The 27,841-nt window shown below is 43.3% G+C and overlaps 1 protein-coding gene across 1 annotated transcript in view; it reads right to left on the bottom strand.

Annotated features, from left to right (window-relative positions):
• LOC124805693 overlaps positions 1-26,713 on the bottom strand; it is a 262,026-nt gene extending 235,313 nt beyond the window's left edge. Inside the window, exon 1 of the mRNA XM_047266263.1 lies at positions 26,030-26,713. Within this exon, the coding sequence (XP_047122219.1) occupies positions 26,030-26,209 (180 nt within the window). The 5' untranslated portion in view covers positions 26,210-26,713. The remainder of the gene's footprint in view (positions 1-26,029) is intronic.
• Between the last annotated feature and the right edge of the window lie 1,128 nt (positions 26,714-27,841).

Below are 27,841 nucleotides of genomic sequence, written 5' to 3'. Positions count from 1 at the left end.
CGAAAAAATAAGCAAAATACACAAACTGAGTAGGCCATGCGCAAGATAGCCAATATCAAGGGTACTATGAGCTCAAGAGCACCGTAGTCCCGTGGTTAGCGTGAGCAGCTGCCGAACGAGAGTGCCTTGGTTCAAGTCTTCCCTCGAGTGAAAAGTTTATTTTTTTATTTTCAGACAATTATTATCTGTCCGTCCGTCCGATGCGAGGTAACTGCGCCGAAGTATGGGGATGCTACACCTAAACAAACATATGTTTTGACAGAGCACAGGGAAAACTGTGCGACTGTGAAACTGTTGCATTCATTTGTTGCAGTTTATGTGAAAAAATCTTATGTTTTCATCACTTTCTTGGGAGTGATTATCACATCCACAAGAAAACCTAAATCGGGCAAGGCAGAAGAATCTTTTACCCATTCGCCAAGTGTACAAGTTAGGTGGGTCGACAACATATTCCTGTCATGTGGCACACATGCCGTCACCAGTGTCGTATAGAATACATCAGACGTGTTTTCCTGTGGAGGAATCGGTTGACCTATGACCTTGCGATCAAATGTTTGCGGTTCCCATTGGAGAGGCACGTCCTTTCGTCTACTAATCGCACGGTTTTGCGGTGCGGCCGCAAAACACAGACACTAAACTTATTACAGTGAACAGAGACGTCAATGAACGAACGGACAGATCATAACTTTGCGAAAATAAAGAAAGTAAACTTTTTACTCGAGGGAAGACTTGAACCAAGGACCTCTCATTCCGCAGCTGCTCACGCTAACCACGGGACCACGGTGCTCTTGAGCTCATAGGATCCTTGATGTTGCCTATCTTGCGCATGGCCTACTCAGTTTGTGTATTTTGCTTATTTTTTCATAGTTCCACACAACTTCTTCCTCTTTTCTCGATTAATCTGTTTTCAGTTTTTCAAGGCCTATCCACTGTGCCAACTTATAACAAAATCTGAGGGAGGTGCGATGGGGAGGTTCCCTTGTGAGAATACTTTACCTCGACAGTCCGATGTGCTGGCACCGGTTAACTTGTTCTCCATAATATTCTAACGCGGAAAAGGCGGCGTGCGGATCAGATTTGTAGAGAGGGGTTTTCACATATCACGTGCGAGTATCTTGTGTGTGTGTGTGTGGTGTAGCCGAGTTCTGCTGCGGCCTTACGTCGCCGCCCGCGGCCCGCTGGCTCCCCTACGTGATCGTTTTTGCACGACCACAGCAGACAAGCGCCGTTAATTCTTACGTCCGTATCGTGCCGCGCTGGAGGACACGCAATGATTCCCGGGCACGCAAACCGTCGTCAGCTAACGAGAATTAATCACAACTCGCCTTTGTACCTGCGCACGCTGCTTGCGGAGCTCATTAGAATAGAAGCTGTACTTGTGTTAGCGACTAGAAGCCCCCAGCGCACGACAGGGAGCGACCGAAACTAACATAAAATGTTTCGCTAAATATCATTATTGTATCCCAATGCAGAATTATCTTTCCAATCTAGTGAGAATTTTAAATTAAATCAGTAGTTGACAAGGGAGTGAGAAGAAAGAGAATGTAAGGTGTACGCAGGATATATATTACTATATTACCTCTTTTGCAGAGCACAAAGGCTTGGTAGATCAGTTGGAGGAAATGGTCAATGTCTAGATAACATGTGATTATTAAGGAAGTAACACGAGGGTAATTTATAGCAGCCGAATCGAATCAAGAGATGTTCAGAGAATTAGATTACGTAATGAGAGACTGAAAGCAGTGGACGAAGCTTGCTGCTTGCGCAGACAAAGGTAGTTCATTATGGTCGAAACAGAGCGAGTGCCAAATTCAGGGCGGCCGCTGTGGCCGAGCGGTTCTAGGCGCTTCAGTCTGGAACCGCGCGACCGCTACGGTCCCAGGTTCGAATCCCCCCTCGGGCATAGATGTGTGTGATGTCCTTAGGTTAGTTGCGTTTAAGTGGTTCTAAGTTCTAGGGGACTGATGACCTCAGATGTTAAGTCCCGTAGTGCTCAGAGCCATTTGAACCATTTGAACAAAATGCAGATTGGCAATAGCATGAAAAGTGTTTCTGTATAGATTTAGCCAGAAAAACATAGCCGAGCTGTGTCCGAAATAGAGGGGGGAATATTTAAATGGCAATATCAAGAAAAACATTATGGAGAACGAGAAATGCGTTAGCATCGAATGTAAAAGGATTGTTAGGAACTTTTTTCAGATGATGCAATAATCCACTATTCAGACTAAAGACCACAACAAAAACACAACGGTTTCCCGAAGTGAAAGAAGTGCCCAGTGTTAAATGCTTTTGAAGCTGTGCAAAACTATAAAAGAGGAGACCCCGACTAGACAATGCGACCTGAACAGTTTTTTCCATGCCATCGCACATTTTTACAGTATTACCTGGTCGTTCAAAAATGTAATGCTTATCAGAGTCACAAATAAATTCTAGCGTACGTTCCCTCAGCTTGCAATACATTGCTTTACATGTTTGATCCAGTAGCATCGAAACGATAAATTTTCCAACAAGAACCCCAATCGAAGATGGTGCGCACCCTGGAAAACATCATAATGGACAATTGGAATTTAGAAACAGCCTTTACAATTATCTTCATTGTTGACATTCTGAACGACATCTGCATCTACAGTAATACTATGCAGTTCCCAGCATGTTACGTGGCGCTCTCTCCTCTTCCATTCGCGAATGTTGGGGAGGAACGAATGTCGTTAAGTCTCCGTATGAGACTTAATTTCCCTAGTTTTCTCCTTTTTATCTTTTCAAGAGATGTGTGTGGGAAAAAGTGTTCTTTTATTCTTCTTGAAACGTACGGATCTACACTTCAGAAGTAAACGTCTCGGTGTTACACAAGCCTGTCTTGTAAGCGTCTGTCCCTGGAGTTGACTGAGAATCCCCGTGATGCTCTTGCACTTGCTAAACCGCGAAACGCGTTGCTCTTCTTCACATTTCCTCTCTTCACATTTCCTCTATTGATCCTATCTCGTAATATTACCTTGCACAACGTACAACCAATCCGTGTGTATCGTCATACAACAAATTTTCCACATGTAATGATGAACTGGTGGCGACAGTTCCAATCACTTCCTTACCGACATGAAAGCTCTGCACTGTGCTGAATAACTAGCTACGCTGAAGATAGAGAAATTCACTATTACCCAATGCTCATATCTCTAGGGAAGATGAGAAACTTGCTTAAAGCGAAATTATTACTTAATTGTTATGTTCTGATACTAGTATACTCACGCTGCTACAAACCGATGAACTTATTAAGACACTTCTCTTTAATGCTCACATACATGTTTACATCTGTCGTTCATCATGTAGTCTAGAAACGGATCCTTGGTTAAATTTTACCTACGACTGCCATTAATTCTCTAATTATTGCTGTAAACTCCAGACACTCATTACAACACTGTTCACAGCCAGATTAGAAAACGAATTATATTAGCCGTAGTCAGTTCCTTTGCACACGAGATATCTGTAATCTGTAAGAGTAAGAAGGATTTATGATTGCGAAAGTCGATTTAGCCTTCTGGACTGTAGCAACCTAAAGTTTCTATTGCTTAAAATCGAGCACCTTGTAAGGTCCGTATTACAAAGATGTTTTGTTAAACACTGCAAAATACTGCAGCCACGCTCCGTATTTTATAATATACACTGCCGTTTGTGAAAAGTACAGCACCGAGAAGGAATTGCCGAGTGGCAACATGAAATCTTTTCGCATGCGTCCCTCTTCAAAGTGTCCTACAGTCATGGCCGATATGTGTCCGGCGGTACCGTGGTGAGCACAACCTGAACGGCTGAATTGTGGAGCGGCGTAGCCGACAAAAACCAGGTGTGATGGTTTGGGGCGCCATTGGTTGTAACAACCGATTTCGCCTCGTACATATTGGGGCCACTTTAAACAGCAAACGGTACATAACGGCAGTTGTGGAGCCTGAGGTACTCCCCCTGCTTCGGGCATCTCCACAGGTCACATTTCAACAGGACAATGCCCGGCCATATATTGCGAGGAATGTAGAGGCCTTCTTCGAAGAGCGACGGGTACCATTGCTTCCCTGGCCTGCACGTTGCCAGACATGTCACCCATCGAACATGTCTGGGATATGGTTGGTCGGCACAAGGTGCGTCATGGTCCTCACGGATTTGTGGGCTCTGATACAAACTGTGTGGAGGGAAATCCCTCAGGAACGTATTCAGAACCTTACTGATTCAATGCCACAGCGTATAGCAGCTCTAATTGCAGCGCGTGGTGGCCACACGACACACTGAATATTAGGGCTCAGTGGTCATGTACATATTGGAAAAGTTAATCAATTGTTACTTGTGATGTAACTAACCTGTGGTATTAAATTAATTGAATTCATGCGTTTCCTTCTTGGCGTTGCAATTTCAACAAACGGTAGTGTATATCACAAAAGTACACCGGTTCGCTGCCAATGAATCTATACAGTGGCTTTTATAAAGGATTTTCTACACAGTACTAGGTAACACAAGTGAGAGCTTAAGTGATACAGTATACTTAAAAGCAATGCAAAACATCAAGACGTCATAAATTAGAATGTGACATGTAGGAAGAAATAAAGATATTAGTTCCTCAGAGATAGACAAGAAGGTATCTCTTACTCAGTCTACGCCAGAATAAAAAAAATTAAAAAAACGTTAAACACCGTAGCATAGTTTTCTAATACTCTTAGAGAAAGAATCTGCGTATTGGGATACACGTATGTGATGTAAATTCATCCGTTCCATCGCAGTCTGTGGAGCCGTGAAGTCTGTAATAAGAACTGATTTCCACCTAGCCTGCAGGCTGAAGCACCTGGCGAAGGAGAATTTACTTTCCATTCGTTTCAATCTCATGCAGAACGCGGAACAAATAGAAGCCTTTATGACCGTGTGTGCGGGCTGCAATTCCTATAATTTACACTTTCCCCTCCTCGCATGCGATGCGCGAAGGTGCGAGCAGAAGTTTCCCACCGCGCTCACCACGCGTGAAACGTAATGGCTGCTCCGGAGAAGAACTACGACTGTTTTCTTGTGCTATCATCTTTTATGACGACTTGCACATGTGTGGAATAAGGATGCCGGTCGAGAGGAATCCACTGCTCGAACGCACCTTCTCTGGGCTATTTCCTTAGATGGCAAGGAAGGTGTCATAGCTTCTCAAAGTATCACGTTAGTAAATAACCATAACTGAAATGACTCCATTAGAAGAATAACTCATTTTCTGCGTAATTTTCTCAATAAAGCAGTTTGCTACTGACTTTTCTTGTTCGAATCTCCCGATCACTAAGTGAAATAAGAAATGGAATTCGTGACTTGTAATGTTTGGTCCAATACAGTAACCCTAACTATAGTGGTTACTTGCGTCAGGAAGCATATCAAGAAAGGAATTTGCATTCCCTGCATATCACTGTAAAGAGTTCGGCATCTTTACAGTATACCGTTTGTTTGCGATGTGTCTCCATCCATCCACAGGTAAAGTGTACCAAGCACACAGTTCATTGACTTATCTTTCTTTCCCATAAAGGATCCGTAACTAAGGACAGCAGAACGCTAGAGTTCACGCTATAAGATATTTTCTTTCTACAGCCCGTTAAATTTCAACTACAGTTCTATCAATCGCCCCAAGGAGACAGAAAAATTTGCGAGTAAGTTTCAGTTGTATAATGTAATATCAATATTATCGCAGCACCTAAATGTAGATTACATACTTCTTATAAACAGCAACTTCCGAGAGCCTGCTTTATTTTGCTGCATCACGAAGGGAAGAACATGTCGAGAACTCTGTCACTTCCTATACCTACGGCTGATCCATCTGATCCTTGAATCCGATATCCCTTGACCTTTCTACTTCGTGGAGGAACATAGTTGGAATACCTGTTGAGACTCCCTGGTTTACATTTTCTTTTAGTTTCCCAAATTGTTTTTAGGTTAATGAAGTGATTTCGATGACAGGTTTAACCATAGCGTAAGTTCTGTTTAAGCCCACTGACATTACTCATGACATTCAGTAACCTACACCAGAGCTAATCCTCTCACATATTTTCCTACACCATAAACAGAACAATTAAAACACAAATATATCCGTCGGCACAATAATTACACGTTTGGAAAAATACAAATGTGAATAATTTCCAGAACCATCGCAAAATCAATGAAGTTTACCGAACTGCCCATGAAGTTGTTCGTTGATGAAGTTTAAGTTTCTTTCCATATAATTAGAAATGGAATGAAAGCAAACTGCAGGAATAAATATTCCTATGTGACTCGATTGTGGATTCCGTGCTTTTTGTAAACCGGTTATATCGAAGGTCACTACGGGTCATTGAGCGGGCAGCCTATTTCCTACCTGTCTTGCTACAATCCAAGATTTTGGTGCGTTTCTAATCAGGGACGATAAACTGTTAATTCATTTTAGGTTTGAGCTATTAAGCAATGTAAAACTTTTTTTTCCCTTTTGATTGTCCCTTATAAGTACATTCGTAGCTAGAAGAAGAATGTATCACATGTACAGGTCACAAACTGCTAACACATTTAGTGGTGAGTAATTACCCACCTTTTCGGCGCTACGGAGGCGATACAATCGTAGGACCAGAACAATAGAAGCAACACGATTTGTGAACACAGCCAATCCGTTATTCATAGGCCGGCTCAAATAATGAGTAATTACTTCGAGAAACAATAGAACAATGAGCTTCCGTGACCGAGAGATAGCGTCGAAATATTCTCGGTTCTATTGGAGCTGTGTTCTATTGAACCCCTTTTATTTCCGACCAAGTAAATGTAAGGAGTGTCAGGTATATATATATATCTGTCGGGGTTCTCCTAAACACTGTATTCTGAAACTTTTGACGACATTCCTGTCTCAGATTCTCTCCGCTTATTTTGCTGACTTAATACGTAGTATTCTGCCGAAACTGCATATTACTCATCTTGTTCCTGGCGGAGTTGTATAACTGTAACAGAATTTTCTTACCTTTTCTCTCGTCGAACTCTCTCTCGCAATTCTGCCATATAAATTCGAAACAAGCACCTAAAAATTAATATAAATTATTATGTAGCAAGATACTTACTGTAAACTCGTCTGCATGTACCGTATAATAGCGTTATATACAATGGTTCTTTAAAACTGCACTACTGGGGTATCGTAGTGACTGAGCAGTATGGACTACGAAAATGAATCTAAGCTTGTATGACATGGTTAGATGGAAGCTCTTCAAAAAGATATGTTCAGCCAACTTTGCCGACTCCCACGCCCATAACGTACCCCAGCTTTCCGCCCGGGGAAAGGGAACCCACGGTTAAACGCGAAATCCGAACCACGTGTCGTTCCTGGCATGTCTCCAAGTCCTTGAGACGGAAAGGTTAGAGTCAATACGGAGTCAAAATTTCCGGTGTCTGACCATGATTAGACCCCGCGATCAATTAAATTCAACATCTTAATAGAAATCCCTAAAATAATTGTAAAATCAATTTTTAAAGTAATGAACTGGTTTACAGCCTCCCATCTCTCACTGTACTACTACACGGCCAAGCCGGAGATGGACCATTGCGGAAGTGCCTCGTACAATACGACACGCCACAATCGACGTGTACTATACAGTATCCAAAGTGTTATTCGATTTGAGTGATTGGAAAGCATAAAACATTCCGATATCCACACCATAAGGAAGGTTCATTATAGAAAGCGTCCGAACGAATGGAAAAGTTAACCAAATAACAAAGGTCACTGACGAACTGCGCAGTGGGTGAAAAATGAGACACGGAAAAATCAGATCTGTGCTAACAGGCGCAGCATTGCTTTTGAAAATCAAGCGGAATTCAAAATGGATTACGGATGTTGTGTTCCTGTTTGGTGCCAAAGAGTATATCCAACTATGACATGCGTACGCTTTGGACTGTTTCTTAGGTTCACTTGAACAGTGGTACCAATGAAGGAGAAATGTGACAGGCACATCATTACGTACCAGGCAGTAAGTGACAAATTTCAAGACACAAGTATCCACTTTAAAAGTCATCCTGCCGATCTTTGGTGATGTTAACGCTAGCTATATATACAGAAGAAGGATCAAATTTGACCAGTGGTTAACATAATCATGTATTTATAGGGAGGTGGAAGCTTCCCTTGCGTCAAGGACCAAATTTGACCAGTGGTTAACGTAATAATGTATTTATAGAGAGATGGAAGCTTCCCTTGCGTCATAACAAGCTACTCTAAAACAACACACGCTCTCATTCATCTGCACGTACCAAGGAGACACTACGTAATTTCAAATTACGGCCTGGAGACACTCACTAGTCTGGTGTTTTTGAGGATGGATTGTAGGAGATTACACATCACGACGAGATCATGGAGGTGGTGGAAAGATGGCGATTATTCATGACAAACCATCCGGGATGGCATCCGCGAACTTGGGATCAGATGTACTGGCTGTGTTGCAAAATAATACAACGAAATTTTTAGCAACTAAAGTTGAGTTAGTTCATGTAACTTAATGATTCGCTCTCATACGTTGTTGTGACCAGAAAACTGGACTTCGTCTTTCGGAATTTATACATCGCTGGCGAAAGAGTAAAGGGGCGGTGCTACAATACTCTCAATTGAGCGGCCACCACCCCCTCTTCCACTCCACCCCCCCCCCCCCCCTTGTTCACAAATTCTTCTCTTTTCCAATATACAAGGATATGATGGAGAAAATGGATTCACTACAGTTTTAGTTACTCTTTGTGAATGAAATTACTGTCCTGTGTTATACAGAAAGCACTAGCCTAGTCAATGGAAAAATTTTGACAATCGTTTACTGTGACTGATTTTCTCTTTCCATTTTCTTATTTTTTAAATTATGCGTAAATTCTGAGGAAATGTGTTACACAAATGCAGAATAGTTTTCATTTTATTGAACGTCACAATAAGAACAGAGCTGTACTGGCTGCTGTAAATAGTTTTATGATGTCCGAATATGATCAGATGACTGAAAATGGCAGTTGATGAAGACTGCTACCGTGCGCAACTCTCGGATGTTCTGAAGTATTGACATTTACCAAATATAATTTCCATTTTCTAATGAAAACGTTACAAATATCATTATGCATACAGCTACGGGACAGTGAGATCCAAATTCTGCAATTGATATCCGTCGACTATTACTAAGAAAATTGTAGAGGAAGACAGAGATTGGAATACATCCAGCAATTAATTGAGGACGTAGGTTGCAAGTGCTACTCTGAGATAAAGATGTTAGCACAGGAGAGGAACTCGTGGCGGGTCGAACTAGTCAGAAGACGGATGACAAACAAACAAACAAAAAATTACTAAGCGTGAGACTGCCGATGGAGTACACATAGTTTAAATAATATCGTCGTCTTCCCATCTTTGATGCAAGTCAGTGTAACACGAAGAACTTCTGCACAGATAATCGCATATACTACTGTAATGTTCTCATTTTTGAAGTCCTGATTCGGCGTTATCCCACCATCCCTCTATCGCAGATTTAGTGTCCTGCTGAAACAGGAAACTTTCCTCGTAATTTTTTTTTTGTACAGAAGACACTGCCAGTTTCCCTTCATCCTCTTCTAGTGCTGTTCTCCTTGTCTTCTTGAATATGCTAGTAATAGAACGGTTTGATTTCTGACTCAGTATCCATTTAACTGAGCACCAGTCAACTTTGAACATGAATTCCGAAAACTTAGACCGGACTAAACAGAAAAAATGAACGCTGATATAATAATTTTGTAAAGCAATTCTATACTGATTCTTTATTCAAAGTTTTATCTCAAAAATTCGATAACTAATATGTTATAAAGTTGGAATGTCCATCCAAAACATGTTAGCAAAAAACCACGAAAATAGCCTTATAAAACCAAGTCATCACGAGTACTCAAATACTGTTCCATTAAAAAGATTTCAAAATGGAAATTTTCTGCTGGAGTAGTTAAAATATGTATTTATGTAAATCTGAAAGATTTGTACAACTAATAAACTGTGTAACGCTTCCTTATGCGGACTGAAAGCTTTTTAAATAGAAGGTGATATGACAGCTATTAAACCCACAAAGTTTAGTTTTGTTGATTATAAACAAACATAGCTTTTTACAAGTACTCTCTCAGTTTGATTAAAAAGCATCCAAATGATACGGTCTTCTTTTCGTAATTATGAAGAGGTAACACAAAAATTATATATGAAGATACTGCTCTCGAAAGAACAGATACCATTGATGACCATGCAGCCCCCTAGAATAAATGATAGTTAATTGGAACCCTCAGCTGCCGACAGGTGTTGTTGATATACCTCGATGGGGACAGTTGTTTCGTGTGCCCCGACCGGGACCCGAACCCGGGATCTCCTCCCTACATGCAGACGCTCTATCCACCTGAGCCACAGAGGACACAGATGAATAGCGCGACTCCAGGGACTTATCCCTTGTACACTTCCCGTGAGACCCACACTACCTACTGTCCACAATCTACGAGGGCTGTCCAGAAAGTTAGTTACGATCGGTCGCGAAACGGAAACCACAGTGAAAACCAGAAATATTTTATTTGCAACTGTTAGGTACACCTTCCACCTACTTCTCTACATAGTCGCCGCTCCAACTTCGAGTTTTGTCGTAGTGTTGTATATCAACTTTCCAATATCCTCGTCATAGAAAGCAGCCGCCTGTACTTTCGGCCAGGTCTGCAGCTCGTCGTCTGTCGAAAAATTTTGTCTTCATGGCCAGCGGTTTTTGGGAGCAGAATGAGACTCAGGGGGAGCCAATTACGGACTGTATTGTGGGTGATCAAACACTTCTCATCGGAAACACTGCAGGAGCGTCTTCATTGCCCCTGCAGTGTGCGGCCGAGAATTGGCTTGAAAAAGGAACTGCTCGACAGTTGTGTTATGTGGGCTGCATGACACAGGCGAAATCTCTAACCGGACCCTCATACTTGGCGGGACACGCTATTCCCTACGCATCTTTACGTGCTCACTGTTCACTCAAAACTGAAAAGAGCGATTGACGGGCATACTAGAGATACTGACCAACACATCTGTGCGAAGCTTTACCGGATTTTCCCAGTGGTTTCCATTTCGCGACCGATCGTAACTTACTTTCTGGACAGCCCTCGTACATACGTAATGTACCTAATAGTTATTTGCCCATCTACTCATTACTCGCGCACTCTAAGGTGACGATTCCCGTAAGAGTTTGGGCAACCTGTGCGTATTCGCATAGACGAAGGTCAATGGCCGGGTAGCCTTTGACTATATATGAAGATAGTAACTGCTCTCGATAGAACTGATACTCTTAAACGGGTATCGTCACCTTAGTGTAAGGAGGAGATCTTGGGTTCGGGTCCCGGTCGGGACATATATTTTCAGCTGTCCCATCGAGGTATATCAACAACACCTGTCGGCAGCTGAGTGTTCCAATTGATTATCATTTACAAAAATTATAATTTAGACAGTGAAGTACTCGGGTTGCAGAAGTTAAGGACGAAAGTATCTGTGGCAGGGTGTGTCACTGCCAAGTAAGATAACTTGTACCATACATAGAAAGGACTACTGCAATATAGTACAGAAGGTAACTGAAGTAAGTACGTAAAGACACGAACGGAAATGAGACTTTTACTAAAAAAGTAATTACACTAAAGTCATCGCAGGTAAGGAGGGACGATTCTTACTAGGGTGTTTCATCACCACGGAAGGCAACGCATGCTCTGCAACGTACTCCTTTTCAGGCCTTGAAGTTGGTAAAGAGTTCTTGTGGCAGGGCGTTCCATCTTCCCAGTAGCGCGGTTGACAAGTGCTGCATGGTCATTGGTGAATGTGGAGGTGCTACAGTGCTTCTCCCCAACGCACATCACTCGTGCTCTATGGGGTTTAAGTCGGGGCATTGGGCAGACCAGTACATTCGCCGAATATAATCTCGTTCCAAGAGCCCCTCCACCTGCACTACTCGAAGAGGACGGACATTGTAATCATTAAAAATGAAGTCAGGGCCGAAGGAACCCCTGAAAAGACTCTCGTGGGGGAAGGAGTACAGTGTGCGAATAACGTTGACCGGTGAATGTACCGTGTTCTGGAGGTCAGTACGCCCACGGAACATTATTCCTTCCCACGCAGCTGCAACTGGACCACCTAAACGATAGGGGTCGTCGATGCTAGACGTACCCGTAAGTCGAGAGGCGGAACAGGCTATTCACCCGGCAACATTGCCGAACATGAGCGTTTTGATGGTCTCATTGGGTATTTCTTTCATTTACCTTTGCTACCACACTGTAGCAGTAATTTCTCTGTATTGTCATAGTTTCATCGTACTGTGTTACTCGGCAGCGTCACATCATGCGAGAGTTACTTTCGTCCTTGTTTTTTGCGCACAAGAGTACTTGCACGTAACAGAGAAGAAAACGCGAAAAAGTAATTGGAAGAATGATTTTATGAAAACGTGACGTGCTGAGGTAAATTATGTTTCCGTATACTGTTCGTGGCGCATTTAATTTGTTACTGTAGGATGTTACAATATCGTATGACCATAATGACTGACTATGAGGAAAATATCTGCGTACGCTGAATTTCCAATGTATAAAAATGGTAAAGGATCAATCAATGGCACAGCTCTGAGTGTTTCAGATGCATATGTTATTAAAAACAAAATAGCACGTAGCAGCGAGTAGGGATGCTGGTCTGTTCCTAAGGAACCTTTTACAGGAGCGACTTTCACTTCGTAATCGACTGTTGGAGGCTAATATGTCTGCTGCAGCACATATGGCGTATTATTCGTGCACTTAGTCTCGCTTCTCACATGTGGCTGTATTTTATTTTATTTTAGATCGGCGGCATCATTGCATGGGTTGTGCAAAAATGTGTGTAGTGCAGTTTGGCACCTGAACGGTAAAAGTGAGTTCGCGAGGGAGCGGCCTGGTCACACAAAATGGATGTATAGTGACGGAATTGGTACTAGTAATGATAACTCAGTTTATTAGCGAACAAATTCATACTATATATTCTTGACAAAGATAGTATGATAACACTCTCACCGTGCTAACACCTGAAAAAAACAAATAAAATATCGTCTGCACATTTCACATTATCAGCATTTGTTAGCTCGACATAATTTTAGGTTGGGGGATAAGTTGGTAACGTTTTGGTTTTTCACCTTCGTATTCCAGTTGCAGTGGGTTTCTTTATCGATTATGATGTTATATCCGTACTTCACTGTTTCTATATCAGTTTACATTACATACTGTCATTTTGTCATCTGGAAATACTGAGGGGAGCTGTGTATGCTAGGAAATGGAGTGCCGTGGAGAAATCGTAACATTTCCGACATTCACTATGTGATCAGAAGTATCCAGCTACCGGGCTGTAAATTACTTACGAGTTCGTGGCGCCCTCCATCGGTAATGCTGGAATTCAATATAGTGTCGGCCCACTCATAGCTTTGATGACAACTTCCACTCTCGCAGGCATACCTTTAATCAGGTTTCTTGGGGAATGGCAGCCCATTCTTCACGGAGTGCTGCACTGAGGAGAGGTATAGATGTCGGTCGGTGAGGCCTGGCACGAAGTCGGCGTTCCAAAACATCCCAAAGGTGTTCTATAGGATTCATATCAGGACTCTGTGCAGGCCAGTCCATTACAGGGATTTTACTGTCATGTAACCACTCCTCCACAGGCCGTGTATTACGAACAGGTGATCGATCGTATTGAAAGATGCAGTTGCCATCCCCGAATTTCTCTTCAACAGTGGGAAGCAAGAAGGTGCTTAAAATATCAATGAAGGACTGTGCTGTGATAGTGCCACGCAAAACAACAAGGGCTGCAAGCCCCCTCCATGAAAAACACGACCACACCATAACACCAACGCCTCAAAATTTTACTGTTGTCACTACACACGCTGGCAGATGACGTTCACCGGGCTTTCGCCATACCCACACTCTGCCATCGGATCGCCTCATTGTGTACCGTGATTCGTCACTCCACACAACTTTTTTCCGCTGTTCAGTCGTCCAATGTTAACACTTCTTACACCAAGCGAGGCGTCGTTTGGCATTTACCGGTGTGATGTGTGGCTTTATGAGCAGCCGCTCGACCATGAAATTCATGTTTTCTCACCTCCCGCCTAACTGTCATAGCACTTACAGTGGATCCTGATGCAGTTTGGATTCCTGTGTGATGGTCTGGATAGATGTCGGCCTATTACACATTACGAACCTCTTCAACTGTCGGCGGTGTCTGTCAGCCAACAGACGAGGTCGGCCTGTACGATTTTGGGTTGTATGTTTCCCTTCACGTTTCCACTTCGCTATCACATCGGAAACAGTGAACCTAGAGATGACTAGGAGTGTGGAAATCTCGCGTACAGACGTATGACACAAGTGACACCCAATCCCCCGATAACGTTCGAAGTCCGCGAGTTCCGCGGAGCGCCCCATTCTGCTCTCTCACGATGTCGAATGACTACTGAGGTCGCTCATATGGAGTACCTGATAGTAGGGGGCAGCACAGTGCACCTTATATGAAAAACGTATGTTTTTGGGGGTGTCCAGATACTTTTGATCACGTAGTGTAACAAGTAAAAGTGGATAGGTATGTTGGTCTTTTCCTAACGAACCTTTTGTACGAGCGACTTTCTCTCGTTACTCGACAGCTGACGGCTGGTATGTCTACTGCAACACCTCTGGAATGTCATTCGTGCACTTAGTCTCTCCCGTCATATGTGACTGTATTTTATTTTATTTTACATCGGTGATATTATTGCATGGGTTATGTGAAATGTGTGCAGTGCAGATTGGCACCTGAACGGTAAAAGTGAGTTCACGAGGGACCGACCCTGTTACACGAAGTCGATGTATAGTAAAGGAATTGCTACTAGTAATGATAATTTATTAGTGACCAAATTCATAGTATATGTTCTTGACAAAGGTAGTATGATAAAATCCTCACACTGTTGACATCTGAGAAAAACAAAGTTTCGCCTAGACATTTCACTTTATCAACATTTGTTTGCTCGAGATAATATAAGGTTGGGACATATGTTCGTAGTGTTTTTGTTTTTCATGTTCGTATTCCGGTTGCTGTGGGATCCTTTATCGACTGTCATGTTATATATGTAGGTCACCATTTTTATATGAGTTTACGTACTGCCATTTTGTCATCTGGAAATAGTGAATGGCGCTGTGGACGCTAGAAAATGGAGAGTCGCGGAGAAATCTTAACATTTCTGACATATTCTTCTGTTTTCAGCCTATCAGAGGGGTAAGAGAGCAGCGGCGGCAGACAGAAACATTTTCACTGTGTCTGGGGATAATGCTACTCGACAGAGCACTGCAAGAAAATAGATTTCTCGTTTCAAGGAGGATATTTCTGACGTTACTGACTCTCTAAGTTCAGGAAGACGTTTGAGGTTTGATGATCGTTTAAACGCATTAGTCGACAATGATCCACGTCAGTGTACAAAAGAACTGGAAAATGTGATTAACTGTAATCAATCCACCATTGAGCAGCATTTGCACGCAATGAGGAAGGTTCAAAAATCGGGTTCATAGATACCGTACGCTTTAAGCCAAATTCACAAAAAATCATCAAGTGGCTGTATGTGCATCTCTGCTTGCTCGTCATCAATTGGCTCGTGAACAACACCGACCATTTCTGTACTGTATCGTTACTGGTGACGATAAAATGGTGTCTTTATGCTAACATAAGCGAAATAAAGGAAAGACGGTGTTTAAACAAAGCAGCACCACCCTTAACAAGACCTGTGTGCATCCACAAAAGATAATGTTAGGTTCAAAATGTTCAAATGTGTGTGAAATATTATGGGACTTAACTGCTAAGGTCATCAGTCCCTAAGCTTACACAGTACTTAAACTAAATTATCCTAAGGACAAACACACACACCCATGTCCGAGGGAGGACTCGGACCACCGCCGCGACCATCCGCAGATAATGTTAGGCATCTGAAGGAACCACAATGGTGGTGTAGTATGAATTGCTTCCCCGAGGTGAAGCCATTGATGCTGATATTTATTGTCAGCAACAGAGACGCCTTGCACATGCAGTCCAAGAACAACGACCACGGGGACTGCGTGAAATGTGATGCTATTCCACGATAACGCACGCCCTATTCTCCTAGACTGACAAAATAGACTATACAGGAGTTGCTTTCCGCACCAACTTTATTCACCTGATGTAGAGCCGTTACTTTGTCATTTTTTCCACTCTTCAAAAAACTTCCATTACAGATCGAAATGCGGTCTGCACATGGCTGGAAAAGTTCTTCGCCTCAAAAACACATGATTTCTACAGTTACAGAACCTAAAAGTTACCCCAGAGTTGGCACACTGTTGTAAACAGTGATGGAGAACACATTATTGATCACTATAGTCACTGTTATGTGCGTCTGTTGTTTTTATTAAACTTATGAGAAACCAGTACCAACTTGAGCACCAACCGAATAAATTCAGTATATAAAGAGCGCGCAGAATATCGTGGGCGATAGATGTGTAGTGGCTGAGGGAGGATGAGGAGAGCATTAGTGGTGGGGGTTGCGGGCGGTCCGTCAACGCGCTGTAGGGGAAACGCCGAGAGCTGGAGGGGAGGTGCTGCTCTGAATTGAAAGCTATGCTCTTATTTTTTGTAAATATTAAGTGGAGTACCTCCACGCCCACACTTGCATAGTGACCATCGAAAGAGAAAAATCTGTTTCCCCAAAATCGTTAGAAAAAGATTCCAAGGCTTGTGCCTCGATTCTGTCAGTGCAGCGCGTCGCCAATTGTGACAGCCGTCCGAAAGAGTGCAGACAATGTCGGCTTCCCCTTCCGAACGAATGAATTAGCTCGCCAAGCACTTCGGACGAAAATTCGCACTGCACACCAGCAACTGCGGACTCTACAAACCACATCAAACATTAGTTAGAAGACAGTAAATAAATAGCGCACTTTTATTCCAGCTGTTGGGTCCTGTTTTCTTGATAAGTGGTAAACAACATCAAAAACAGTTTAGGCCTATCTCGTTCGACAGATTTGGCATAGTCCCTGTCGAAACAATTAACAGTTATTACGACGACTGTTCAGAAAGTAAGGTCCGATCGATCGCGAAATGGAAACCACAGTGAAAATCAAAACTTTTTTATCTTCAACAGTTAGCCATACCTTCCAGCTGCCTCTCTAATCAGTCACCGCTACGACTTAGGCATTTGTCGTGGAGTTGTACCAACTTTCCAGTACCCTCATCACAGAAAGGAGCCGCCTGTGCTTTCTGCCAATTATCTACATAGTCCACAGGTCGTTGTCTGTGCCAAAATGTTGTCTTCGTAAACAGTGGTTCATGTGAACAAAGATGAAACTAAGAGGGAGCCAATTAAGGGCTTTATTGTGGGTGATCAAACACTTCCCACCGCAAACGTTGCAGGAACATCTTCATTGCCTCTGCAGAATGCGGCTGAGAATTGTATTGAAGAAGGAAATGCGTGACATTTATTTTATGTGGACTGCATTTGTTTTAGGCATTTCTACATGATCACTTTGCGCTCTGGACTGAAAAGAGCGACGTGAGGCGATCGATAGGCACACTAAAGACACTGCTCAACACAAAGTTCGATGTGATTTTCACAGTCGTTTCCATTTCGAGCCAAATCGGACCTTACTTTCCGAATGCGCCTCGTATTAAAACGGTTTTCATCTGTTTACGTTCATATATAGACACAGTACATGCTTTTCCTTTGTCCAGATATTGTTGCTTTCAGATTTTTGGTCTCTCACTCGGGAGAAAATTGGTAGGAAAAGTATGAAGTCCATACGCAAAGTGTTGTAACAAGGCCCTAAAGCAAAACATACAATAAAATATAGCTAATGAATACACAAAATCCACTACTACGAGGGCAGTTCAATAAGTAATGCAACACATTTTTTTTCTCGGCCAATTTTGGTTGGAAAAAACCGGAAATTTCTTGTGGAATATTTTCAAACATTCCCGCTTCGTCTCGTATAGTTTCATTGACTTCCGACAGGTGGCAGCGCTGTACGGAGCTGTTAAAATGGCGTCTGTAACGGATGTGCGTTGCAAACAACGGGCAGTGATCGAGTTTCTTTTGGCGGAAAACCAGGGCATCTCAGATATTCATAGGCGCTTGCAGAATGTCTACGGTGATCTGGCAGTGGACAAAAGCACGGTGAGTCGTTGTGCAAAGCGTGTGTCATCATCGCCGCAAGGTCAAGCAAGTCTGTCTGATCTCCCGCGTGCGGGCCGGCCGTGCACAGCTGTGTGACTCCTGCAATGGCGGAGCGTGCGAACACACTCGTTCGAGATGATCGACGGATCACCATCAAACAACTCAGTGCTCAACTTGACATCTCTGTTGGTAGTGCTGTCACAATTGTTCACCAGTTGGGATATTCAAAGGTTTGTTCCCGCTGGGTCCCTCGTTGTCTAACCGAACACCATAAAGAGCAAAGGAGAACCATCTGTGCGGAATTGCTTGCTCGTCATGTGGCTGAGGGTGACAATTTCTTGTCAAAGATTGTTACGGGCGATGAAACATGGGTTCATCACTTCGAACCTGAAACAAAACGGCAATCAATGGAGTGGCGCCACACCCACTCCCCTACCAAGAAAAAGTTTAAAGCCATACCCTCAGCCAGTAAAGTCATGGTTACAGTCTTCTGGGACGCTGAAGGGGTTATTCTGTTCGATGTCCTTCCCCATGGTCAAACGATCAACTCTGAAGTGTATTGTGCTACTCTTCAGAAATTGAAGAAACGACTTCAGCGTGTTCGTAGGCACAAAAATCTGAACGAACTTCTCCTTCTTCATGACAACGCAAGACCTCACACAAGTCTTTGCACCCGAGAGGAGCTCACAAAACTTCAGTGGACTGTTCTTCCTCATGCACCCTACAGCCCCGATCTCGCACCGTCGGATTTCCATATGTTTGGCCCAATGAAGGACGCAATCCGTGGGAGGCACTACGCGGATGATGAAGAAGTTATTGATGCAGTACGACGTTGGCTCCGACATCGACCAGTGGAGTGGTACCGTGCAGGCATACAGGCCCTCATTTCAAGGTGGCGTAAGGCCGTAGCATTGAATGGAGATTACGTTGAAAAATAGTGTTGTGTAGCTAAAAGATTGGGGAATAACTTGGTGTATTTCAATGCTGAATAAAACAACCCCTGTTTCAGAAAAAATTGTGTTGCATTACTTATTGAACTGCCCTCGTACAACATCTGTGAGAGCGGTAAAAATAGGTTCACTTTCTTTGTTAGCAGACGTCGATGCGTTCCCCAGTTTGTACTAACGAGCAGTCCTCAGCATATTCGGAATTCTAGAATGCCACAGTCAGACGAACCCTGACGTTACTGCGTCTCTTGCTGCGTGTTTGGCGGCTGATTAACACGCAAGCACGTGACACGCACCCGCCACGAGTAGCCGATTTTGACCAGAAAATGCCTCATATAAAATGGACTTCAAGAAAAGAACATTAGTGGTTAACATCCCGTCGAATCGAGCTCGCAGTGTTTTAAGAATAGTGAACGAAATCGTCTGTGCCTTTGAAAAGGAACTATCCGGTAATTTGCGTGGAGTGGTCTAGGTAAATCACGAAAAACCCGAAACTGGATGGTCAGACGTGGATTTGAACCGCCGACCTCCCGAATGTGAGTGTGCCCTCTCTCTCGGTGCGGAAGTACGGAGAGGTCCTGCTTGAGACCTTCGAAAAAATGGATTTTCTTTTACATAATTTTCATTTTTGAAGTATTGAGATTATGACTGAATAAAGATTTTTTGATTGTGAAAGTGTTTTAGAAGTTACAGCGTGTTGAATGGACACATGCGCCGACCGAAATGCAGGCAGCTGCAGGTACTCGACGGATTAGTTCATGAAAAGATTCGACCAGTATACAGATTTCTCTCCAGTAAAAGTTTGCCTGGAAGATATACCGGTGCCAATACAAAATACAACAACGAGAGCTTCAATGGGTGCATTTGGAAATGGGTGTAGAAGTATTTTCATTGCGGTGCAAAAACTGTTGAAATAGCAGCATATATAGCTGCAGGTATATTCAACGAAGGTTACCCATCTATTCTGAAAAATTGAACTTGTTAAGAATCGTCATAGGGGCAAGCATTGCAGCCACCCTTTTTAATCAGTTACGAGAAAAGGAATGTTTTCATACATGAATGGAAACACCCATTATAATACAAACAAGTGTTCTATGAAAAAAAATTATTTCATTCCACTGCGGAAGGGCGGTACAGCAACAAGTTTCGAGCGCATTTTAGAATAGGAACAGTCTTGGCTTCGAAACTATTTAATGTCAATGACGCGTTTCACCATTTTAGGGCAGCATCAGACTGTGTAAAAGTAGCTGGATATGAAAGCCATGCGTCACAGAGGCATTTAAAATGGAAAATGGACGCAACAGTAACTGGCTAATGCCCCCGTAAAATCATTATGCTGCGGGCGGATCATACCGCCTTTACTTTTGTAAGCGTAGCCCTATTTTGTACTACTGTGACGGTGTTAGCTAGTGTGTTCAATGTTCACCTTGCACTGTATGTGTTTATACGACGGATGGATTATATGTCCATTTGTTGTTGCGTCCATTTTCCAATTTATATGGCTATATGACGGGTGGTTCTCATATCCAGCTGCTTTTACACAATTGATGATGCCCCAAAAGGGCGAAACGCGTTATTGACATCGATAGTTACGCAACCGAGGCTGTATTTATTCTGGAAAAAAGGAAAAAAATTATAAACTTCACCCATTCTTCGGAACTATCGACCAGAACTTCCCCTTGAAGGTGGCCACACATATAACTGCCAGTTTGACAAGTATGCATGCACAAGCATTTCGAGCAAGAATGCTCAAATAACCATCACTCCACACAGCGTTCTTCCAGAGTCATTAAATTGTACAAATTACTGGAGATCTTGAGTCGCCGATTTGCTCGTTTAGGTCATCTCCACAGTCGTGAAAAAAAAAAGAAACCGAAGAAGTTACTCTTACATTAAGTTAGTGTGCGGGCTGAAGACATATCGAAAATTAGTTTCATAAGTGCAGGATCAATAGAGAAACGCATTTTAATCTCCAGTCTCTTGTAATATCACAGATCAAAAGCAGACCACAATCGTGAGAGAAGCTATAAAGTCAAACAGAAATATGAGAGCAGTATCGCGATTTCTCGCATGTTGAAGACGCTAAAAAAACATCGAATACATGCCTACACACATCAGTAAGAAGCGAGGGTTGTCTTATGAACGTTGTCTTATGAAACTTATCTTTCCTTGCTTCAGATTAAGAAATACTTTCACTTTTTTCCTTCACTCTGGAAGAATTTATCTATTCTAATAACGTCATGTCCCTCTGTGACATGGTCAGTTGCTTTATATTTTGTAGAAAGTGTAACATATGCAACATTGCTCTTTGTCCAAGCGTGATACAATTCCTATGTAGGAAGGCTGGCTTTCATACAATCAAATAAACTTTCCCAGTAACGCATAATCGATTTGCATCACATTGGTCGAGACAGAACCACTAAGACTACTGCATCATAACTTACGTTAACTTGCACAACCACATACGCTCAAGCAAATACGACATGTTGGTATGCTCCCACATCCTTGCGTAACTGAAAGTCGATGAAGCTTCAGGTAGCTTGAACAGTCCATATCACGTACGGTCATAAATGGTTGTTCTAGCTGCTTGGTCATTCATGCTTGTCATGTTTGCAGTTTCGAGCGTGGCCACCTTAATGGCACAACTCTCAACGAGGGTTAACGAAACGTACTAATTTCCGGGGTAACATCATCGCGAGCGAAGCAGACAACAGTTATTCCGATATGAAATCACTCTACGTCCACATTCGTTCTCTGAAAACCACCATTCAGTTTGTGGTAGCTGGTACTTCCCACTGTGGTAGTTATTAATCATCCCCATTTCCATTCACGTACAGAGCGCGGGAAGAATGATTAAACGTCTTTTCAATTGTTCTAATCTTGTCTTGGGATCTGTACGGGAGCTGTAAGTAATAGCTTGTGGAATGTTTCATGGAAACCTTTCAGGGGATGCTTTGCGTCTATCTTTCAGCGTCTGCCATTATAGTTTTTCCAACATCTCCATGACGCTCTCCCATAGATCAAACAAATCTATGGCATTCTCCTTGTCCTTCTTTGTATGTGTACTCTAACACAGACACACACACACACACACACACACACACACACACACACACACACACAAAGACGCACAACGAAGGATTATCCGAATAGGGTGGAAATAAATAGATATGATGCACATGTGCACAGTAACAAATAAATTACAATTTCAGAAAAATTGGATGATTTCTTCAAGAGAAAAAGCTCCACAAACTGAGCAGGTCAATAATGCGTTGGTCCACCTCTGGCCTTTATGCAAGCAGTTATACCGCTTGGGATTGATTGATTGTGTTGTTTAGTTGTCCTCCCAAGGGATATTATCTGTCCAATTGAAGTATTAAATCATCAAAATCCCGAGATGGTTGCACAGTCCTGTCCATAATGCTCCAAAGGTTCTCAGTTGGTGAGAGATCCGGCGACCATTCTGACCAAGGTAAGGTTTGGCAAGCACTAAAGAGAAGCAGTAGAAACTCTATCTCTGTGGATACGGGCACTATTATAGTGCTGAAACGTAAGCCCAGGTAGGCTTACCATGAACAACAAAACGGGGCATAGACCATCGTCGAAGAACCACTGTGCTGTAAGGATGCCACCCATGGCAACCAAAGACTGCCTGTTATGAAAAGAAATGGTCGTATGACGGGCGTCGCACAGGTTGGTATCCCAATGCTAACCAGAGCGTCTCCGCGTATGTCTTCGGCCTGGAATCTCATTGCCAGCAGGTGTGGCCGAGCGGTTCTAGGCGCTACAGTCTGGAAGCGCGTGACCGTACGGTCGCAGGTTCGAATCCTGCCTCGGGCATGGATGTGTGTGATGTCCTTAGGTTAGTTAGGTTTAAGTAGTTCTAAGTTCTAGGGGACAGATGACCTTAGAAGTTAAGTCCCATAGTGCTCAGAGCCATTTGAACCTTTTTTTGGAATCTCATTGAATCAAGTACAGTTCTCTTCAGTGATGAGTCCTGCTTCGGACTGAACCCCGATGAGCTGCGAATCATCATGGGCAGGGCCCTCTCACCACCTCGGGATTTTCCCGACGTGTCGCACCAATTAGAATATGGCACGGTATCCCTTAGTAGGACATAATAATAGCTCTGAGCACTATGGGACTTGACATCGGAGGTCATCAGTCCCCTAGAACTTAGAACTACTTAAACCTAACTAACCTAAGGACATCACACACATCCAACCCGAGGCAGGATTCGAACCTGCGACCGTAGCAGTCGCTTGGTTCGGGGCTGAAGCACCTAGAACCGCTCGGTCACCGAGGCCGGCTTAGTAGGACATCCAGCAACTCTATCAATCAATGCTAAGCAGAATAAATGATTGCTTAATGGCCAGAGATGGACCAACTCGCTGTTGACCCTCTGAATTTGTGAAGCTCTTTCTCTTGAGCAAAACATCAAATTGTTCTGAAACTGTAATAACTTTTCGTCTGTACATGCAGATCACATCTATTGATTTCCACCCCAATCGGGTAATTCCTTCGTCGTGCGTTGTCTCTTTTGTCTTAGAGTGTACGTTCAATAACTTTTGCTAGCTGTATTTGGTTCTGGTTACATTCACATTAGCAGTATTACTGGACACGTCACACTCGTGTTTTGTAAACAACATCCTTTGATTGTACTTGGACAGTATTCTAGCAGAAGACTGCTACCAGCTTTAGCTGTTGGTTTATCCTATGTGATGGTTCCATTCGATATGCTCATAAATCGCTACAAGCAGGTACTTGTATGGGATGAGCGAGCGAAGAGGAAGCCCAAAAGGAAATGGGGTTGTCAAATGTCGTCTGGTGCTTGCTAAGACCTTTGAGAAACCAGATCGTTTCTTTGATTGTCTCAGTTATTCATGCCTAGAGGCGGTACACGCATTTCCTGCCACGATCTACGGTCTGGGAGTGGGACCGACGTGGGGATGGCAAAATGCCCTGCTTGGAGGTGTGTAGGAAATTACGCGCAATTTGGGTCGTCGCGCCCTGCTCTGCACACGTCGTTAGCGGACGATATTAGGCGGTGTGTATATGTGTGTGTGTGTGTGTGTGTGTGTGTGTGTGTGTGTGTGTGTGTGTGCGTGGCGATTAGGTGGGCGGCCTGAGTCAACAGCGTGGACCCCCGCGAGCCGCGCCAAGGTTGCGCAGCGCCTGCGATCAATGACTCCGACGGCGATTAAGATGGCAGCAGCCACGAGGCAGACTCCTTACCAGACGGACCGCCGCTGCGCTGCGGAAGCACACGTAGGCCTGCATATCTCGGCTGACCAGTCCTCTCCCATAGGCTGTCCGCTTCTGTCATTTGTTTTTCGTTGTCGCCTGGTGGTGCACTAATATTATCGTAAGCTTATTTCGCGAATACTCTTCCTTCTTCTCTGCTGTGCGCTTATATCCTTATGTCTGCTACATTTAAACTGCTGCAGCAGCATTTCGGAAGACTAGTAATATTGTCCTTGTTGGGTAACACCGATGTGGGTGCTGCAAGAGGGAACGGAGGAATTCGGGAGCGAATCCATTTCTTATATGGCCACCGGTGAAACAAGTCGTTCTCTACCGGTATGCAGCAAGGCTTGATAAGCAATCAAAACGCTGCACATTCATTCTCCAGGACAGATTCTAGCCTCTTCACAATGATATTTCGCAAAAATGTTTTTAGTGTATCAACTTTTAGAGGCGCTACGCAAATCCATCTAATCATAAACTGTCAATGTAGTTCTTCTTTTCATGAACTAATATAAACTGTTTTCTTCTACTGCACCATTTGTATTACTGTTATTTCTACTAGTCGTATCCCACAGTAAATGTGTTTTCATAACAAGTCTGTTCTTACGAAAACAATGATAAATATTTCTCAAAGGACTTCACTGTAGAAATTGTTTCACAGTTGCAATTTCAGCCTTAAAGCCATGATTAAGAGATAATTTTGCTACAGAAGATGTCAAAACTTTAAAATCCTCCGACATGTTCTGAAGCCGAATTAATGGGTTTAAGACTGGAATTGCAATCATGATATGAATATTTTGTACATTCAACGGCGAATACGATGTGGTTTAAAAAATTCTACATGACTGTGAACCTCAACCATGAGAAGTTAATTAACGGTAAATATGTACAACGCCTAGCTGGAAGTGAGCTGGCCCTGTCTTTCCAAGATAAATAAATAACTGAAAATAAACATTTCTTCAGCTACTTACAGTGTACACAAGTAGATGTCGAATAAAAAATGAATAAGGTTTTCTTTTTCAGATAAGAGACTTGAACTACAGAAGCAACATAAATTAATTTTTTTTTAAATTTAAGTCTTTATGATTTTTCATTGTCTATATAAAAATGTCTCTATAACTTTTACCAATAGCAAAATAAGAGGGGTGGGGAAAGATAGTTGTTACTAAAATTAAAGGCAGTATGTTAATGGACTGATTGGTAGCATTGAAATATATGTTGAATGCTTCAATAATAATGAACATATAAAAGAAGCAGATGTACGTGTCCTACAAAAACAACTTAAGAAGGTCAACAGGCTAGAAAAAATGACTAAATAAATGTGCATCTGCAGCAGCTATAACAGTAACGATCGATTTGAAATATTGACGACCTTTAGTACATAAGATATATTCCTGTCACGGAGAAATTTTCTACTTAACCGTCTTGATGGAACCGAATACTTGCCACCGATGACTGCATGTTGTACTGTAAGCCCTGAGGTATAGAACTGTAACATTGTTGTAATCTCTCGTATATGTATTTACAAATACGAAACTATTAAGAGTTGCAATAGCAATATTTCTTTTGCTTTGCTGCTTGTCGATTGTTTTGGTGAGTTTCGTTTAAAAAGGTGCTGCTCTCCTCGGGAAGCCACACCCAGCACTAGAGCATGCGACTGGAAGAGGATGGGGGACTCACCTCTTTCAAGCATGTGGCCCTGCAGTGCGCAACGGTCAGCGGTGACCAGGAGGGATCATCAGCTCCACCACCAGCTGTCCCGCCAAGTTTCTTCGGCGGTGGGCCGCAGGACGTCATCCGCCAGAGCGAAATGGAACAGACCAGCAGTAACACCGGCGCACACGCCCCAGGAAACGGCATTGCTACCGTATTACTTTTCTCTTTTGACGATGGAACGGTTATCGGTGGAAGACCTGTATCGGCTACTTAAAAAGTTAAAAACGCCGCAACAGCAGCCTGTTTGGACTCCACCCGCGGCACAAACATCTAGTGTGGGAAGTCTACATTTAAGGCGAACTCAGTAAATAGTTAGTAGAATGCTTCGAGTACTAGAGAATATAACCCACAATGACCAGCAGGCATTCTGAGATGAAGAAGTAATCAGCGCCTTAGGCCAAGGTAAGTAATTTTAAAATTGCTTTTAAAGGGTGAGGTCACCATCTTTTGACTTTTAAACGTGGACGTTAGGAAATCAGAAGAAGACGAGTTTGTGTCGGGAACACTGGATGCTCAAACCGGAGCGGTACAGCTAGATTCACGGAGCGCTCGAAGCTGATAAGGAAGTGGGTGAGACCCAGAAAACACGAAAACACTGCTGAACAAAAAAAAAGACTGCTACGCCCGCGAGAAACGCCCACCGCGGCTTCCGCGCGCACACTGCAGGGGCCAGCCCGGCTGGGCCGCGGCAGGGGCCGGGTCCCCCCTCCCTCCAGACAAGTCTCCCGTGACGTCACTCGTCACGTGACCTACCGCCAGCCGCGCGCCGGCAGGTTGTCAAGAGTTGGGTTTCGCAGCGGCGCGCGCGGAATCGACCTCGCTGTAATCGGCTGTTATGTCCGTCAGTGGAGACGAAGATGGATGCGCGACCAGCACGGCAGACACCGGCCGACAGGTGCCCCGCGCAAATCCGATGAGAGAAAAAAAGTTGCTCTTGATTACTCGGACCGAATCTACGCCAAAACGCAGGAGAGGCGGATTCGCTTGTCTGCGACCCTGGAAGTGACAATCCTCTCTAATGACCTTCACCGCTGATGATTCTCTCACATCATGTGACTATCCTAAATATAACAGCAAACTGCTGGAAATAATACGTAACAGTAACTTCAACAATTTAGAAACTCACAAATTTTTACACTTTTGACACGCGACTGTGGCAAATGTCTTACAAAAAATAACAATTTTCTCAGTGCTTTCAACGACCTTAAACATATGTCAACATTGTGGTAACTAGATTAATAGAGAAAGGAATGGCTACAGCGCCTAAGAAACGCCATTTGGCTGTCTTGACTGCACACAGGGTAGACAAATAATATCCTCGCCAATTAATAAACCTACTATTTTAACGTCTATTGATGTTGAATTTCTGTCATGTGGCACGAAGTTAGTGGACAGAAACACTGTTCTTGCAGCTTAGTAGTCATAATATTTTAGTGTTTCCTCATATTAAATATCTAGATGTGTGACACAACTTCCGTTTGATATGACAGATTATTAACGATCTCCCAACTGTTGAACATAGGAGAATTAATAGCTCGGAAGTTTTGTCTTGTACTGACTGGGGAGCTGTCTCTAGAACCTTCTTACATCTGTGAGATCAATTAATCAGGAGCAAGATGGAAATTGGCTTCTTACTGTGTGATTCCGTTCCCGCTTAACCACTGTCAAGAATCTGGATCGCCGCACGGGGTAGCCGCTCGGTCTTGGGCGTCTTGACACGGTTCGTGCGTCTCCCCCTGTCGGAAGCCCGAGCCCTCCCTCAGGCATGTGCGTGTG

This window comes from Schistocerca piceifrons, chromosome 7 (assembly GCF_021461385.2).
Source record: "Schistocerca piceifrons isolate TAMUIC-IGC-003096 chromosome 7, iqSchPice1.1, whole genome shotgun sequence".
NCBI lineage: Eukaryota > Metazoa > Arthropoda > Insecta > Orthoptera > Acrididae > Schistocerca > Schistocerca piceifrons.
Note: the sequence above shows the minus strand (reverse complement) of the source record. Positions and strands in the feature narration are given on the sequence as shown.